Raw genomic sequence first — 13,719 nt, forward strand, 5'->3', positions numbered from 1 at the left:
TGTTTTTTGAGAATACTGTACTATAATTTTGGCCGCGCTGTACGACAACCTCGGATCCGAGAATTTCAATCCCTGGGGCGTGCTGTATCCTTTATCACGTACAGTACTCGTACCGCTCTGTAAATCCGTTGTTTTCGGCATTTGTCGAACCTTCAATGCTCTCTCTCTCTCTCTCTCTCTCTCTCTCTCTCTCTCTCTCTCTCTCCAGTGAATCCAGTATATTCACATTCCAGTGTCTCAGCTGTAAGCAATCATTCTCTCTCTCTCTCTCTCAACATCTGTGAAGACAATACAACGACTCATGTATTTCTCTCCAGTAAACCCAGCACACCCACTTCCTTCATCATCCCACAGCTTCAAGGTATCATACATTTCTCTCCCATTTTCAGGTCGGTTTTCTCCCTGCTCCCTCTAACCCCCGCAGTTCACCACCACCGCCGCCATGTCGGAGGTCAGCAAGTTTGACGAGCTCCTCACCACGCTAGGCACAGGGAGGTGGAATATGATACACTTCCTTGGTGCCGCATACTGTAAGTCATCATCATCATCATCACCATCATCATCAAAATCATCATCGTCATCATCATCATCATTATCACCATCATCGTCCTATCTTCACCATCACCACCATCATCATCATCACCATCACCAACATGATTACCATCTATTGTCTTCATCACTCTGATCACCAGTATCATTATATATCACCACCGTCACCCTCATCATCATCATCATCGCCATCCGAAATCATCATCATCATCATCATGATCTCCAGAATCCAACTAACTTCTCAAAATATATAGGACTTCTGTAACTGTTCGACCAAAAATTAAATCAGTATTCTAGTCTGCACATGCACAGCTGCGGACAATAATTTCGTTCCATATTTTGGTCGAACAATTTTGCAACTCAACATAAGTTTCTGGAAAGCTTATTGGGGTTCAAAGATCGCATTACGGGATTTCTATTCACTGTTCACTGCCTGGCTATTTATCGATCTGGGGTGGATCAGTATTTATGTCCGCGGCTGTACACTATGCACTCGAACTTTTCAGTGTTTAAAATACCTGATTACAAAGTCAATGCGACGAGAGGGAGCATGTCGAAGGACTTGCAGGAATAAATTGTCTCGCAACTGTGGACAGTGGGGGCTGGATGGACGGGTGGGGGCGGGAGGGTATGTGGGAGAGTATGGGAGGTGAGGGGGATGGGCGGGAAGATACAGGGGAGAGGATATGAGATGAGGGAGGGGGTGGACAGGAGGGTATGGGGAAGGCCTACGTAATTACCCTCCTGCCCTAAACACACACACACACACACACACACACACACACACACACACACACACACACACACACGTGCACAATTTTATTTATATTTTTGCGGAATAAGTATTTTGATTATATAGCAAATGAAACGTTAAGGGGTGGGGACAGAGATAAGTGCCAACACCTCTGAAGACGACGCTCTTAAAAAGTTAATCTTAGAATTTGGTGACGGATATTTAGCAACCAGGGAGACGCATTCCTACTTCATAACTAAGGTTCATCGGTTTTCACGCAACCACGACTTAATATTCAAGATGTGGAAGTGGCTCAGTTCCGTTAGATGAAAACAATCGGCCTTCCAATAACTTCGCTGTGTCTATGTGGATATACTTGGTGCAGGGTTCATGATGGTGTCGCCCCAGGCCGTCAACGTGGTCTATCACGTCCCGCCACTCAACTACACCTGCAGACCTGACCCCCACCACAACGCATCCTTCGTCTCGGAGTATGTACTGACACTCTCACACTCTTATGACTCTCTCAACACAACGCACCCTTCACTTCTAATTACGTCCAAGTATTAACACTCAGGCTCTTTTACTAACTCTCAGGCTCTAAGGACTCGACTATCACCTCTGACTAAGTTCAAGTATTACCACTCTCAACCTCTAACATTCACTCTCAGTTATCATGCCCCCAGTATTCAGATATACAGACAGGCCTCACCCTCACCAATCTGCACACACATACAGAGTTACTTATTGTTACTTACTGCTTTGATGCCAGAATATTTATGATGATATCCGTAGAAACAATGTTTTTGTCCTATCTGAAGATACATTTCTTTATAAACATGTACGCCATTCAGCAGGTTTATTACTGTTGTCTTTTCTGAACATACATTTTGAAACATATACAGAGCTCAGGTAAAGTTGCTCTCCTCCTCCCGCTACCAGAGACTCTTGCAGCTACTTCAGGTGGACTTCAGATGGACTGGTAGAAGAGTCGTGTACTGAGTGGGACTTTGATAACTCCACTTACACCTCCACTCTCACCTCTGAGGTTTGATTACTATAGTAGGGAGGCGGGGTGGGGTGCGGTGAGGTGAGGTAAGGTGTGGTGAGGTTAGTCAGGTTGGGTTAGATGTGATTTCATTCTGCGAGGCGTGGGCACGCACCTCGCGCGCGTGCTCTCTGTGTGTGTGTGTGTGTGTGTGTGTGTGTGTGTGTGTGTGTGTGTGTGTGTGTGTGTGTGTGTGTGTGTGTGTGTGTGTGTGTGTGTGTGTGTGTGTGTGTGTGTGTGTGTGTGTGTGTGTGTGTGTGTGTGTGTGTGTGTGTGTGTGTGTGTGTGTGTGTGTGTGTGTGTGTGTGTGTGTGTGTGTGTGTGTGTGTGTGTGTGTGTGTGTGTGTGTGTACGCGAGCGCGCCGGTGCGAGCGTCTTTGCGTGCGTGCATGTGTGTATGCGTGCGTGTGTTTTGACAGGAGATTAGTTAAATTTCCCTAAGTTTCTAAACTTTGAACGACGAGTAAACACTGTGTACTCCGTATTTGCATGCCATTATGGTGATACTTCTAATTTACGTTCTTACCTGCGGCGATAGCCAGCAGGTCAATGAGTGGCCAGCGTTCTTCAGCTTCTGGCGGATTTGTTCATAGGAGGCCTTTAGAGACATAAAAGTGGTACCATTTTAGGTAATTTGACAAGGAGAATCCAAATCTGCCATCAGCTGACACGTAAGGTGGAACCATCTAGCAACAACTTTAGTAAAACTGCTTAATTTAAGCCTACTGAGACATAAACGTGGTCCTATATAAGGTTATTTGACATGGAGAATCCAAATCTGTTCTGGGTAGTGAGGCACTATATTAAGGCACCTCCAGAATCTGGGTAATGGATCTCTCTGTTATGGCTAGTTACTTTTTAGAGCAAATTGTTTGTAACAACATCACCGCAGGTCTCAGAGCGATTCAACTTTTGTTTGTTTATTTTTCCTCATTCTAGAACCTACTGTACCTACTCTTTGTATGATATATTAAGTAAAGATGACAGTAAAATATTAATGTACAGCAATAACGCAGTAATAAAGTAACCGCTAACGACGATGACGATGATGAATATTTTATGATTATGATTGTGACGACGACGACGACGACGACGACGACGATGATGATGATGATGATGGATTCGCGACGACGACGACGACGACGACGACGATGATGATGACGACTGCGATGATAATTATGATAATTAATTTGCAATGATGATGAGGACGACTATGACTATGAATAAAACGATACTAATAACGATAAGGAAATTCTCTCTCTCTCTCTCTCTCACCCAGTTCGGCCTTGTGTGTGAACGGGCCTACTTGCGCGCTACCTACCAGTCCGTCTACATGATAGCCTGCATCGTGGGGGCCCTCATCACGGGCTACTCGGCAGACAGGTAGGCAAGAAATGACGCTCTCAGGCTCCTATGACTCACTCAGGATGGAAAGGGGGGTTGGAGAGGAGGTTAATATTCTGTTTTTTCTCCCTCTCAGGTGAATAAAACCGTCTGGCGTTGACTGGAATTAAATACTAGCGTTTTCCCGACCGAGAGGGGGTTGATGGCACCAGTGCCATCTTTCTATGGTGCCTATGACCCACTCTCAGCAATATAAAATCGCTTGGCTTAAGCTGGAATTGAACGCCACATTATTTCCCACCATTTCATTCACTTTAGCTTGGCCCAGATTTTTGCATCTCATTTCACGTCTATACCTTAGTGGGGGGGGGGGAATGACACGGCTATGGCTCTACGTCCTCTCCCTAGCTGGTCTTCCTGACTAGCACCTGATTCTAGTGTTAATCTCTAGTTACAGTTTAGCATTAAAGATAGAGATATGACAATTTCAGGCCAAGTTAAAGTGAACATACTATCATAATACAAGACTCAGGCTACTATACTCACTCAGACCAATAAAATCGTCTGGAATTAGCTGAGACAGAATTCTAGAGTCGTCTCAACGATGCAGGAATTCCTGGTACTATACCCCTGTAACTCTTACTTGGCCTAATTTTGTCATCTCTCCCTCCTGAGTTGTAGAAAAAGATTAACAATAGAATAAGGAAGTAGTCACGAAAAAGTGCCGTGGAATGGATGTAGCACCGCAATATTGTATTTCAGTTGAAAAAGGACGCAAATCTGGGCCAGATTAAGTTGAAGTGTGTTTACTATTAAAACTCTCCTGTTCCTATAATCCTTTTCACCTGATTAAAATCCTGTGACGTTAGTTAAAATGGAAATCTTGACTCGTTGCTACCAAGAGACCAAGCGGAGAGATGTGGCGAAAAACAAAGATGATTTTATGTACCAGTACTAATCAGGTCATGTTGTTATCAAGCAAAACCCACATATATTACCAAAGCCTCAGAGTGCTGCTGGGTCATGTACAATCCTGTGCTTAATGTTAAAATTTTGCTTAAGAGTTATAGTTCAACGACTTTGTATGACAGCGTCTCGTTATAGCACGAGTTGCATTATTTAATACATTTTCCTGAAACAATTGTGACACAGCGTCTAATCATACCACGAGTTACAGATTCTAATATATCTTCATGACGCCAATACCGGGTATAACACAGCCTCTCTATACAAATCGAGTTACACTTTCTCATATATTTTCATAAAGCCTGTACCGCGTATAACACAAATTCTCCTTATACCACGAGTTATATTTCCTTATACTTGGTTCCTAGTTTACCCCTTCAATCCGGTGACGTTTTTGTTCGGTACATTCTTGGTACCTCCAGATGATTTTGATGAACAGAAAAAAAAAAAAAAAAAAAAATCCGTGGTGAATGGGTTAACGAACGCTATACCGAGTCGCTCAAGAAAGAAAAATCCTCCCGGCTGAATAAAATCGCCGGAAGGTAGCAAGAATAAGTTACAAAAAATTATGAGACTAAACTGGCTGAGCAGATGTGGGACGATCTTAAATACTTAGCGATATCCAGTAGTCTGCGCATATTAAGTATGTAATCCTCCTAGGTCAGAGAGTTTAATTTTACTCTCTTCACTTGAACGTGGCCCAGATTTTCCTTCTTTTGTAGCTTGTGTCACACACAACACTGACAAGATGACACTGACATGGCTAAATTTTTCCAAGGCACTTCATCATGACCCTTATCACATTCTAGTATTAATCCAGTCAACTTAGCATTCAAAATGATGAGATGGCAATTTTATGCCGTTAGCATACGAAAAGAATAGTGCATTTACTCTGACCTAACAAAGTTCCCTGACCCCTTTTTAGCGGTTTTGGGGGATTTTTAGTCAGAATGAAGGTTTGTTTTGCATAGTAACCAAGAAAACTCATTCTTAGCTCATAGACAAGGCTCACAGAATTTCATGCAAGTGAATTCAAGTTAAGGGAGTGATTAAAGTTTCCTCAGATAAAAACCGACAGACTACAGCATGGGGTTGGATTCTCAAACACATATACGATCAATTTCCTATTCTAAGTTAGGCTAGTATTTGCAGGAAGAGCTAAAGACACGGGAAGACTTTATACCCTTCTTTCCTTGACCCTCCTGCAAAGAAAACAATTATTAAGACTGGGAATTCAATCCTATATCTGTTTGTGACTCTCAGGCTCGTATTTTAAGTCGCACTGAGGCTACGTGGCACCACCACCTCTGCGATTATGAAGCGTATTACACCTTAACATTATGCTGAATGCTGGTGACATCGTTTCAATATCCACATAATTCGCACCACCAACTGACGATATTGTGGTGTAATACTGATAATAAATCGCAATGGAAGAGAAGGTACGAAAATCCACACCCATTTACAAAAAGACCCTCGTCCTAAATTTTTCAGGATATCATACTAATCCCTACACCCTATCTAAAAGAGAACGAAAAGGCACGAAAGAAAACGCGGCTGAAGGCAAACTACAATAACGTCGTTCACATATGCCCAACCTACAATTACGTACCGTCTTTCTCTCAGAATAAAATCCTCTGGAACTAAAGAGGACAGCATACCTCCGCCAACGCCCCCCCCCCCTTCCCCGCAAGCACATAATGATATTTTTATCTATTAGATTCATATCCACACAAAATTACACTAGACAGAAGATTTTCATGAATCACCGACGTTTGAATTTTTACATGAAGTTCTGTGCATTAGTTTTAAAGCCATTTTAAAAATTCGCAAGATTACCCTACCTCGTAATGTAAAAAAAAAAAAAAAAAAAAATCCTGGATCTGCATCTGGCTCCGGATCCACCTCAAAATCAACTTTTCCTCGGCCAACGCGCTACCCCTCCTGCAGATTTAATTGAAGTTCTACTGCAACTTTTTGAGATAGTTTGGGGACAAACAGACAGACAAGGGTGATCACATATCGCCCAATTTAGTTAGCGGAGGTAATAACAGCAATGTTATACTGAAAAGTCTATCTATCTATCTATCTATCTATTGCCTGACGCCATAATCCCGTAAGGGGTGGCCATTTGACTTTGAGTTATTTGTTTTACGAGGAGGGACACTAACCCTCCACCAACCCACGTGCTGACATGTAGGGAGCGCGAGTGGTTTGGTTATATGGTTACCACCCAGCGTTGTATATGGCTTCTTGGTATACACCTTTATTTGTATGTTAAGTCCTGTGAGAGGCAGAACGAAAGAGACCTGGGACGAGGTCACAGAGTGTGACATCAGGGATAAGGGACTGAATAGGGAGGCTGCCAGAAATCGAGCAGTGTGTAAAACCGCCATTAGGTGACCAAGGTCGACACGTGCAAGCATGTTGGAGACTTTATAAACGATACGATTAAGCAGGGGAAAAAAAAAAAAAACAGGCGATGGACACGGACGTAAAATATTAGTGTTGTTGTTGTTGTTATTATTATTATTATTATTATTAATTATTATTATTATTATTAATTATTATTATTATTATTATTATTAATCATCATCATCATCATCACAGGTTCGGGCGTAAGAAAGCGATATTGGTCATCCTCTGTCTGTACACCACCATCTGCAACGCCATGGCCGGCCTCACCAGCTTCACAGCCATTCTCGTGTTCCGTTTTCTTCTCGGGGGACTCACAACACACAGCTTCTACATCCTAGGTGGGGTTGTGCTGAAGGTGTCTTCAGTTTGGGTTTGTCTGAGGGAACTGGGCAACTCACGCGACTAAGAAACGAGGCCGTGATAATGACGATGATGATAACTGATAAAGATGCTACAACAACTACTACTACTACTAAGACTACGACTACTATTACTACTACAACTAATAATAAAAACAATGTCCTCCCACCACCAACAGGCATGGAGGTGTGTGAAATAAAGCACCGAACAACGGCAGGTGTGATTATGAGCCTTCCATGGGCTTTCGGCGTCATGTTCCTCGGTGCGGCCGCCTACTTCATCAGGCAGTGGCGATACCTACAGCTAGCAATCTCACTTCCCTACCTCGTCCTCTTCCCCATCGTCTAGTGAGTAGTCCGTTCCCTGAAGCCCTGTAATTTTCCCACCCAGTGCCTACAGCTCTCACTTTTACTCAACCTCATCGTCTTCCCTGCCTCGTTCTCTGCCCTACCACATCCTCTTCCCTACCTCGTTCTTTTCCCTGTACTTCATCCTATCACTACCTCGTTCTCTTCCTTTAACCTCGTCCTCTTCTCTACCTCATCCTCTTCCTTATCGTCTAGTGAGTATACGCTAAGCAGTCTGTTCCCCGTTGCCAAGCAATTTTCTAAGACGTAACCTTAAGCTAGCAATCTCACTTCCATGCATTTTTTTCCTCCTTACATCCTAGCTTTTACATGCGTTCTCCCTCATTTAACACCCTAAGGTATTACATTTTCCTTATTTCCTACTCGAACGTTTTTGTTTTAGATATTTGTTTAAACGTCTGACTCGGCCTTGCGATCTCTGACGTTTATTCTAGTTATGGTCCAACTGCCTATGACCCACAGTCCTGTAACCGCAATGTGTCCAAGCATCTAGAAATGAACGGATCTTGAATGTGGCTCTCTGTATTTTTTTCTTCCCCCTTGGAGGTAACATTCCTGCGGGGCGTCTGGCCTTTCGTTCCTTCTCCCTTGCATGGACAAAAAAAAAAAAAAAAAGTCAACTTGTAAGGAAGAGGGAAAGCCACTCAAGCCTAGAAAAAGCGACCCCCAACACCTCATTCTTACCGAACTATTTCTGTATTTGGCAAGGTAATATTCTCTTTAGGAGTATAAGTTATTTATGCAGTCTGTGCCAGTGTTACCAAAGCTTCAGTACAACTAAAGAGAACACGGTAGTCTATGAGGGTGCTGCATTCAATATAAATCACTAAATATACCGCCACTACTATTACTACATTACTGCTGCTGCTGCTGCTACTACTACTACTACTACTTCTACTACTACTACTACTAATAATAATAATAATAACAATAATAATAATAACAATAATAATAATAATAATAATAATAATAAACTACTGAGGAAGAGGGGCCACAAAGTCTCCTTATGCCACCAAACATAACCCCAATTCATTTTCGGCAGCCTGGTCAACGAGTCCCCACGCTGGCTAATCGTGACGGGGCACTACAACAAAGCGCTGAGGGTGCTGAAACGCGCAGCCCGCCTCAACAGAACCACTATGCCCCTCGACAACACGCTGAAGGCCATGATGACGCAGGTGTTGTTGGACCATCAGCAAGGTACTCGTCACAGGAAGACATCGAGTTGCCAAGAAGCAGTAAGGAGAAATTATACCCATCCTCTTTTTTTTTTTTTTTTTTTTTCCCCCACCTTAACTTGGCCCAGATTTTCGTCCCCTTGCAGCTTATATCACATAATTCAGTGAGGATGAAGACAATGCTGCGGCTTTACATCCCTTCCATAGCACATGTTCGTGACTGGCATCATATTGTACTGTTAGACTATTATTATTATTCGGCATTTAAGATGCAGAGATGACAATAATGTCAAGTACGTGAAAAAGAGGCATATAGGTGTACGCGTTGCTGCTCTTTCAAGGCTACGGTTAAGCAGGTAGTACTGGATCAATGGTAAAGTATTCGATGCAGAAGAGACTCAAGATGTTCAGAGGTAAGATAAGCTACACTCAAGGCAGTAATTTTGCTGGTATATACAGTATTAGTGGTTGTTCGGCTGTAACTATAATAAGCATGTTAATATATTTCCCTTTCGCCTTTAGCTGTAATTTAACTTTTATATATATATATATATATATATATATATATATATATATATATATATATATATATAAAGTATATAATAAGCATTTGGGGGAGGTGGTGCCCGAGTCGGTAGAGGTGGTCTGCAGTCTCCGTGGACGCGGGGGTGAACTCCGACTGAAGCAGGCATGAGTTTAAGGATTTCAATTTCGTTAAAGCAAACTTTACTAATCTACCGTATGACTCACCGACATGCCGTAAAAACATCCCCGCTAATACCAAAGCACCAGTCCTGTATGAGGCAACTCTAACATATATTCAGTATAGAAGGTGGGTGTTAGCGACGAAGTAGAGATGTGTGGGGGTGTATGGTATGTAGGAGTGATGGGCCTCAAGGAACGAGCCCAGAGTAGACACATCAAATAAAAGAAAATATGAAAAACTTGCCGTACACCCGTCAGGCAGATAGATTTAATTTCCTGGATCCCGCAGGAGAAAGGCGTGAGTGAGAGGGATGAGAACAGCAAAAATGATGTGGTGGTGGTGAAACCCAGCAAAAAGGCATGGTGGCTGCCTCCTCTACCAAAACTCTTCAGGTGGGTGCAGCTTCTCTTTTGGTACGTCCACTGTTACGGAATGTTACTTTCTCAGTGTCTGTTACTAAAACCAGAATTAAGTACGACTCCCAATTCCTTTTTATCCCTTCAAGGTTTTTAGGGCATACTCTAGGTTATCTCAGTCCAGAACATTTAAAGACTAGATACTGCCTTATGCCCATGAAATTATTACAAGTTTGGTGGTAGGTGGGGGCGCTCATCATCCACTCACTCGATGTAGTGCTGCTCTCGGATGGCTGCCTTTTCTTCTCTTCCTTCCTTCCCCTTACGTAGTTCTTTCCTTCATTCTATCCTCTTCCTTCTGTCTACGGGTGACTCTACACTGAGTGACAAGCCAAATGGCTTCCTGTACGCCAAGGAGCCATTTACTACGCTGGGTGGTAACCATATAAAAAAAATAACGCGCCTGGTGGTTTAGTGGGTAATTAAGGCGCTCCAAACGGATTGAGCCTGTGTCGGTTCATATCCAAGGGATGGTTGGGGTTTACTGCTCACGTAATGCCACTCAGGGATGAGTGAGGCTTGTCGCTTCCGTCTTAAATGTCAAGACCAACTTGCCTAGCCCTGGGCTCTTACGATCCTCATGGGGCAATACAGGTTTAGTTGATGCATTTATGTATGTTAACTCCAGGCACCTCTATAGGATCGTACTTATGTGCAAAGTAAGACCCTGTACACACAGCATGACTTCGTACACAAAGTATGACCCTGTGCACAAAGTCAAACTCCGGCCACAATATAGACACCGTGCACAATGTAAGACCCGATGCACCAAGTTGGACCCCGTACACAGTGTAAGACTCTATGCACAATGTAAGACCCGTGCACTAAGTTGGACCCCGTGCATTATACAAGACCCCATACACATAGTTGGACCCCGTGCACAAAGTAAGACTCCGTGCACATTGTAAAACCCTGTGCACAAAGTAAGATCCTGTGCATAAAATAAGACCCTGTGCACGAAGTAAGGCCCCAAGCATAGAGTACTACCCCGTGCACAAAGTAAAACCCCGTGCACATAGTAAGGCAACGTGAACAAAGTAAGTCATCGTGGACAAAGTAAGGTACCGTGAACAAGTAAGATCCCCTGCACAAAGTAAGACCCTGTGCATAAGTGAGACCCCGTGCACAAAGCACGACTGGCGCACAAAGTACGGGTTACTACCCGTGAACAATGTAAGACCCTATGCACAAAGTATGCACAAAGTAAGACCCTATGCATATAGTGGGACCCCGTGCACATAGTACGACCCTCACTCTGACAGATGCCTCAAACCACCTGGCGTTTATAGCAGAGTAACACGTGATAGGCCCATCCGTTCTCTCTCTTTTACCAATTTCTTATATTGTGAGCTTTCGGCATCTGATAGCATATTTCTTAATAGAACTGTAAAAGTCTAATTTATCCTACGACGTCAATTATATTTTCTCTCAGTTAACACCTGACAAATTTATCCAGCTCTGGAAAGATTTCACATACTGAAGACAGTAGCAATGACTATACCAAAGTCTTACACTGCAAAAAGTTACTATCATTAGAAAGACGGCGAGAATAAAAAAATAAATAAATAAAAATAAATAAAAAAACGTATTCAAGGAGACAATAAGTCCCTCGGCAAGCCCAAGATACGCCTAGTAGTAATGAAGGCTATATCTTACCCACCCATTTCCGAAACTATCTCGTAAGCTGTGTAAACTAGCCGTATTCAAGGAAACAATAATTTCCTCAGCACGCCCAAGATACGCCAGGTGATAACTGCGCTGTGCCTGCAGCTGTTCGTCGCCTCCATGAACTACTACGGAATCAGTCTCAGCGGGGCAACCTACACCAACAACCCGTTCTTGTACATGGTGGTGGGGGGACTGGTGGAGATCCCACCCTACATCATACTGCTTTTTACCCTGGACCGCTTCGGCAGGAGGTACCCCGGCATGGTCTGCTACACCTACTGCGCACTAATTCTGCTTGTCATCTACTTCATGCCGAATCGTGAGTAGAAATGTGTGTTTTTCTTGATTAACCTGTGGCCTAGTGTCTGGTCTGTTTTGTGATTTTTCCAGTATCGTCTTACATTTTAAGTTTTACGGGCATCTAATCTATTATTAGCCGTAAAATATCTTGACGTGCCATTAATACCATATCATCATCATCATCACCATCATCAATCATCATCATCATCATCATCGACTCTCGTGTACTGTCTTTTCTTGTTAGTTATCTGTGTCTGTCCTCTTCGCATGTCTAGTAACAATTATCGGCCACTCTTACCATCATCATCATCATCATCATCGACTCTCGTTTACTGTCTACATAAACATAGCTAATAATAATTATCTGCCAACCTCATCATCATCATTTTCCTCATCCCAAGCTGTACATAACGAGGACAGAATCTCTCCAAAGCCACTTAGAATACGACCCCCCCCCCTCTCTCTCTCTCTCTCTCTCAATCACCCTTCTCCCCACCAGACATCGAATGGCTGGTGCTGACGGTGTATATGCTGTGCAAAGTAGGCGTCACCACCGCCTTCCTCATTCCCTTCGTCAGCCAGGCAGAGCTTATCCCCACAGAGGTCAGGGTACAGGGGCCGGCTCTCACCTACATGGCCGGCCAGGTAGCTGCCGCTGTGGTGCCTTACCTGGTGAATGATTTGGTACGTAAGGGCTTATTCTGTACCGAAAGTAATTAAATTCGATGACCTCTTTCTCTCTCTCTCTCTCTCAGTTGGAAAAAGCCTCAATCCAAGCGGAATAAAGCCGTCTGGCGGAATAAACAACGGACTTTGAAATAGGTCATGGAAGTGAAGTGGTTAGTCTCCTCAATCCGATAACGTGTTTTGTTATACAGACTGATCCATACATAACGTTCCACTGGCTACTTAAATTGCGGCATCTGTGTTGCGGGGACGGCTCAGTCGGCTGGTGTGGAGGGGTGTGGAGCGGGAAAAGGTTGCGGGGTGCAGGAAATGAATGACTGATTATGGACAGACGGTGATAACAGTGACCGAGCCGTCCCCGAAACACAAAACCAATCGTGAGCTATGGGGAAAAAAGAGTGTTATATATGGACCACCCTGTATATTCCTCTAACCATGAAACAATTTTACTTAAGCTTTTGAAATTGGAGGGACTACACTTCTTTCACTCTACCAGATAAAATATATAGATATTTTTTTTATTATTTTTACTGTATAGTTACTCCTCAACAATCTGTTTCCCGTGACGGAGCAAACGAAGCCAAGTCCTTTTTTTCGAGTCTTACCACATAGTAGTTTATTTATACATATTTAGACAATTTTTAAAGTTTCGAAAAATAAACATGGGGTGACGGATTAAACGTGCGTAAGCCTTAGGCGAGTTATAACAACATACCATTATTACCACCATCATTACTACTACTACTACTACAACATCTACAATACAGTAATCGCTTTGTAACACTCACAGGGCCCTCTGATACCCTGGCTGCCAACCGTGATCTTCGCCTGTGCTTCCTTCCTCGCCGCAGCCTCCTACATACTACTCCCGGAGACCAAGGGCAAGAACCTCCCAGACACAATAGCTGACCTCGACCACATCTGACAGGAAAGTGAAGGGAAAGCAGTGGTGATGATAAGATGAATAGTGAGGATTCG

At 43.3% G+C, this 13,719-nt stretch overlaps 1 protein-coding gene and 1 long non-coding RNA gene across 2 annotated transcripts; both read left to right on the forward strand.

Annotated features, from left to right (window-relative positions):
- Positions 1–432: 432 nt before the first annotated feature.
- LOC145412083 (uncharacterized) lies at positions 433–1,852 on the forward strand. The gene is made up of 2 exons (XR_013899528.1): positions 433–530; positions 1,668–1,852. It is a non-coding gene; the product is annotated as an uncharacterized LOC145412083 (long non-coding RNA).
- A 5,746-nt stretch (positions 1,853–7,598) lies between these two features.
- Positions 7,599–13,666, forward strand: LOC145412084 (organic cation transporter protein-like). The gene is made up of 7 exons (XM_080282001.1): positions 7,599–7,765; positions 8,829–9,024; positions 9,959–10,062; positions 10,715–10,877; positions 11,857–12,073; positions 12,599–12,738; positions 13,532–13,666. The coding sequence occupies exons 1-7, from the start codon at positions 7,599–7,601 to the stop codon at positions 13,664–13,666; spliced, it is 1,122 nt and encodes a 373-aa protein (XP_080138127.1).
- Positions 13,667–13,719: the final 53 nt, after the last annotated feature.

This window comes from Coenobita brevimanus, chromosome 92, assembly GCF_032717465.1.
Source record: "Coenobita brevimanus isolate Jiangsu-jjx chromosome 92, ASM3271746v2, whole genome shotgun sequence".
Classification (NCBI taxonomy): domain Eukaryota; kingdom Metazoa; phylum Arthropoda; class Malacostraca; order Decapoda; family Coenobitidae; genus Coenobita; species Coenobita brevimanus.

What these genes read in the sequence shown, in the direction of transcription:
- LOC145412084 (XM_080282001.1), top strand. Translation starts at nt 7,599, where the DNA reads ATGGAGGTGTGTGAAATAAAGCACCGAACAACGGCAGGTGTGATTATG. An exon ending in CCTCTACCAAAACTCTTCAG is followed by an intron (nt 10,063 to 10,714) that starts GTGGGTGCAGCT and finishes TGTTAACTCCAG; the next exon opens with GCACCTCTATAGGATCGTAC. An exon ending in AGTTGGACCCCGTACACAGT is followed by an intron (nt 10,878 to 11,856) that starts GTAAGACTCTAT and finishes CTGTGCCTGCAG; the next exon opens with CTGTTCGTCGCCTCCATGAA.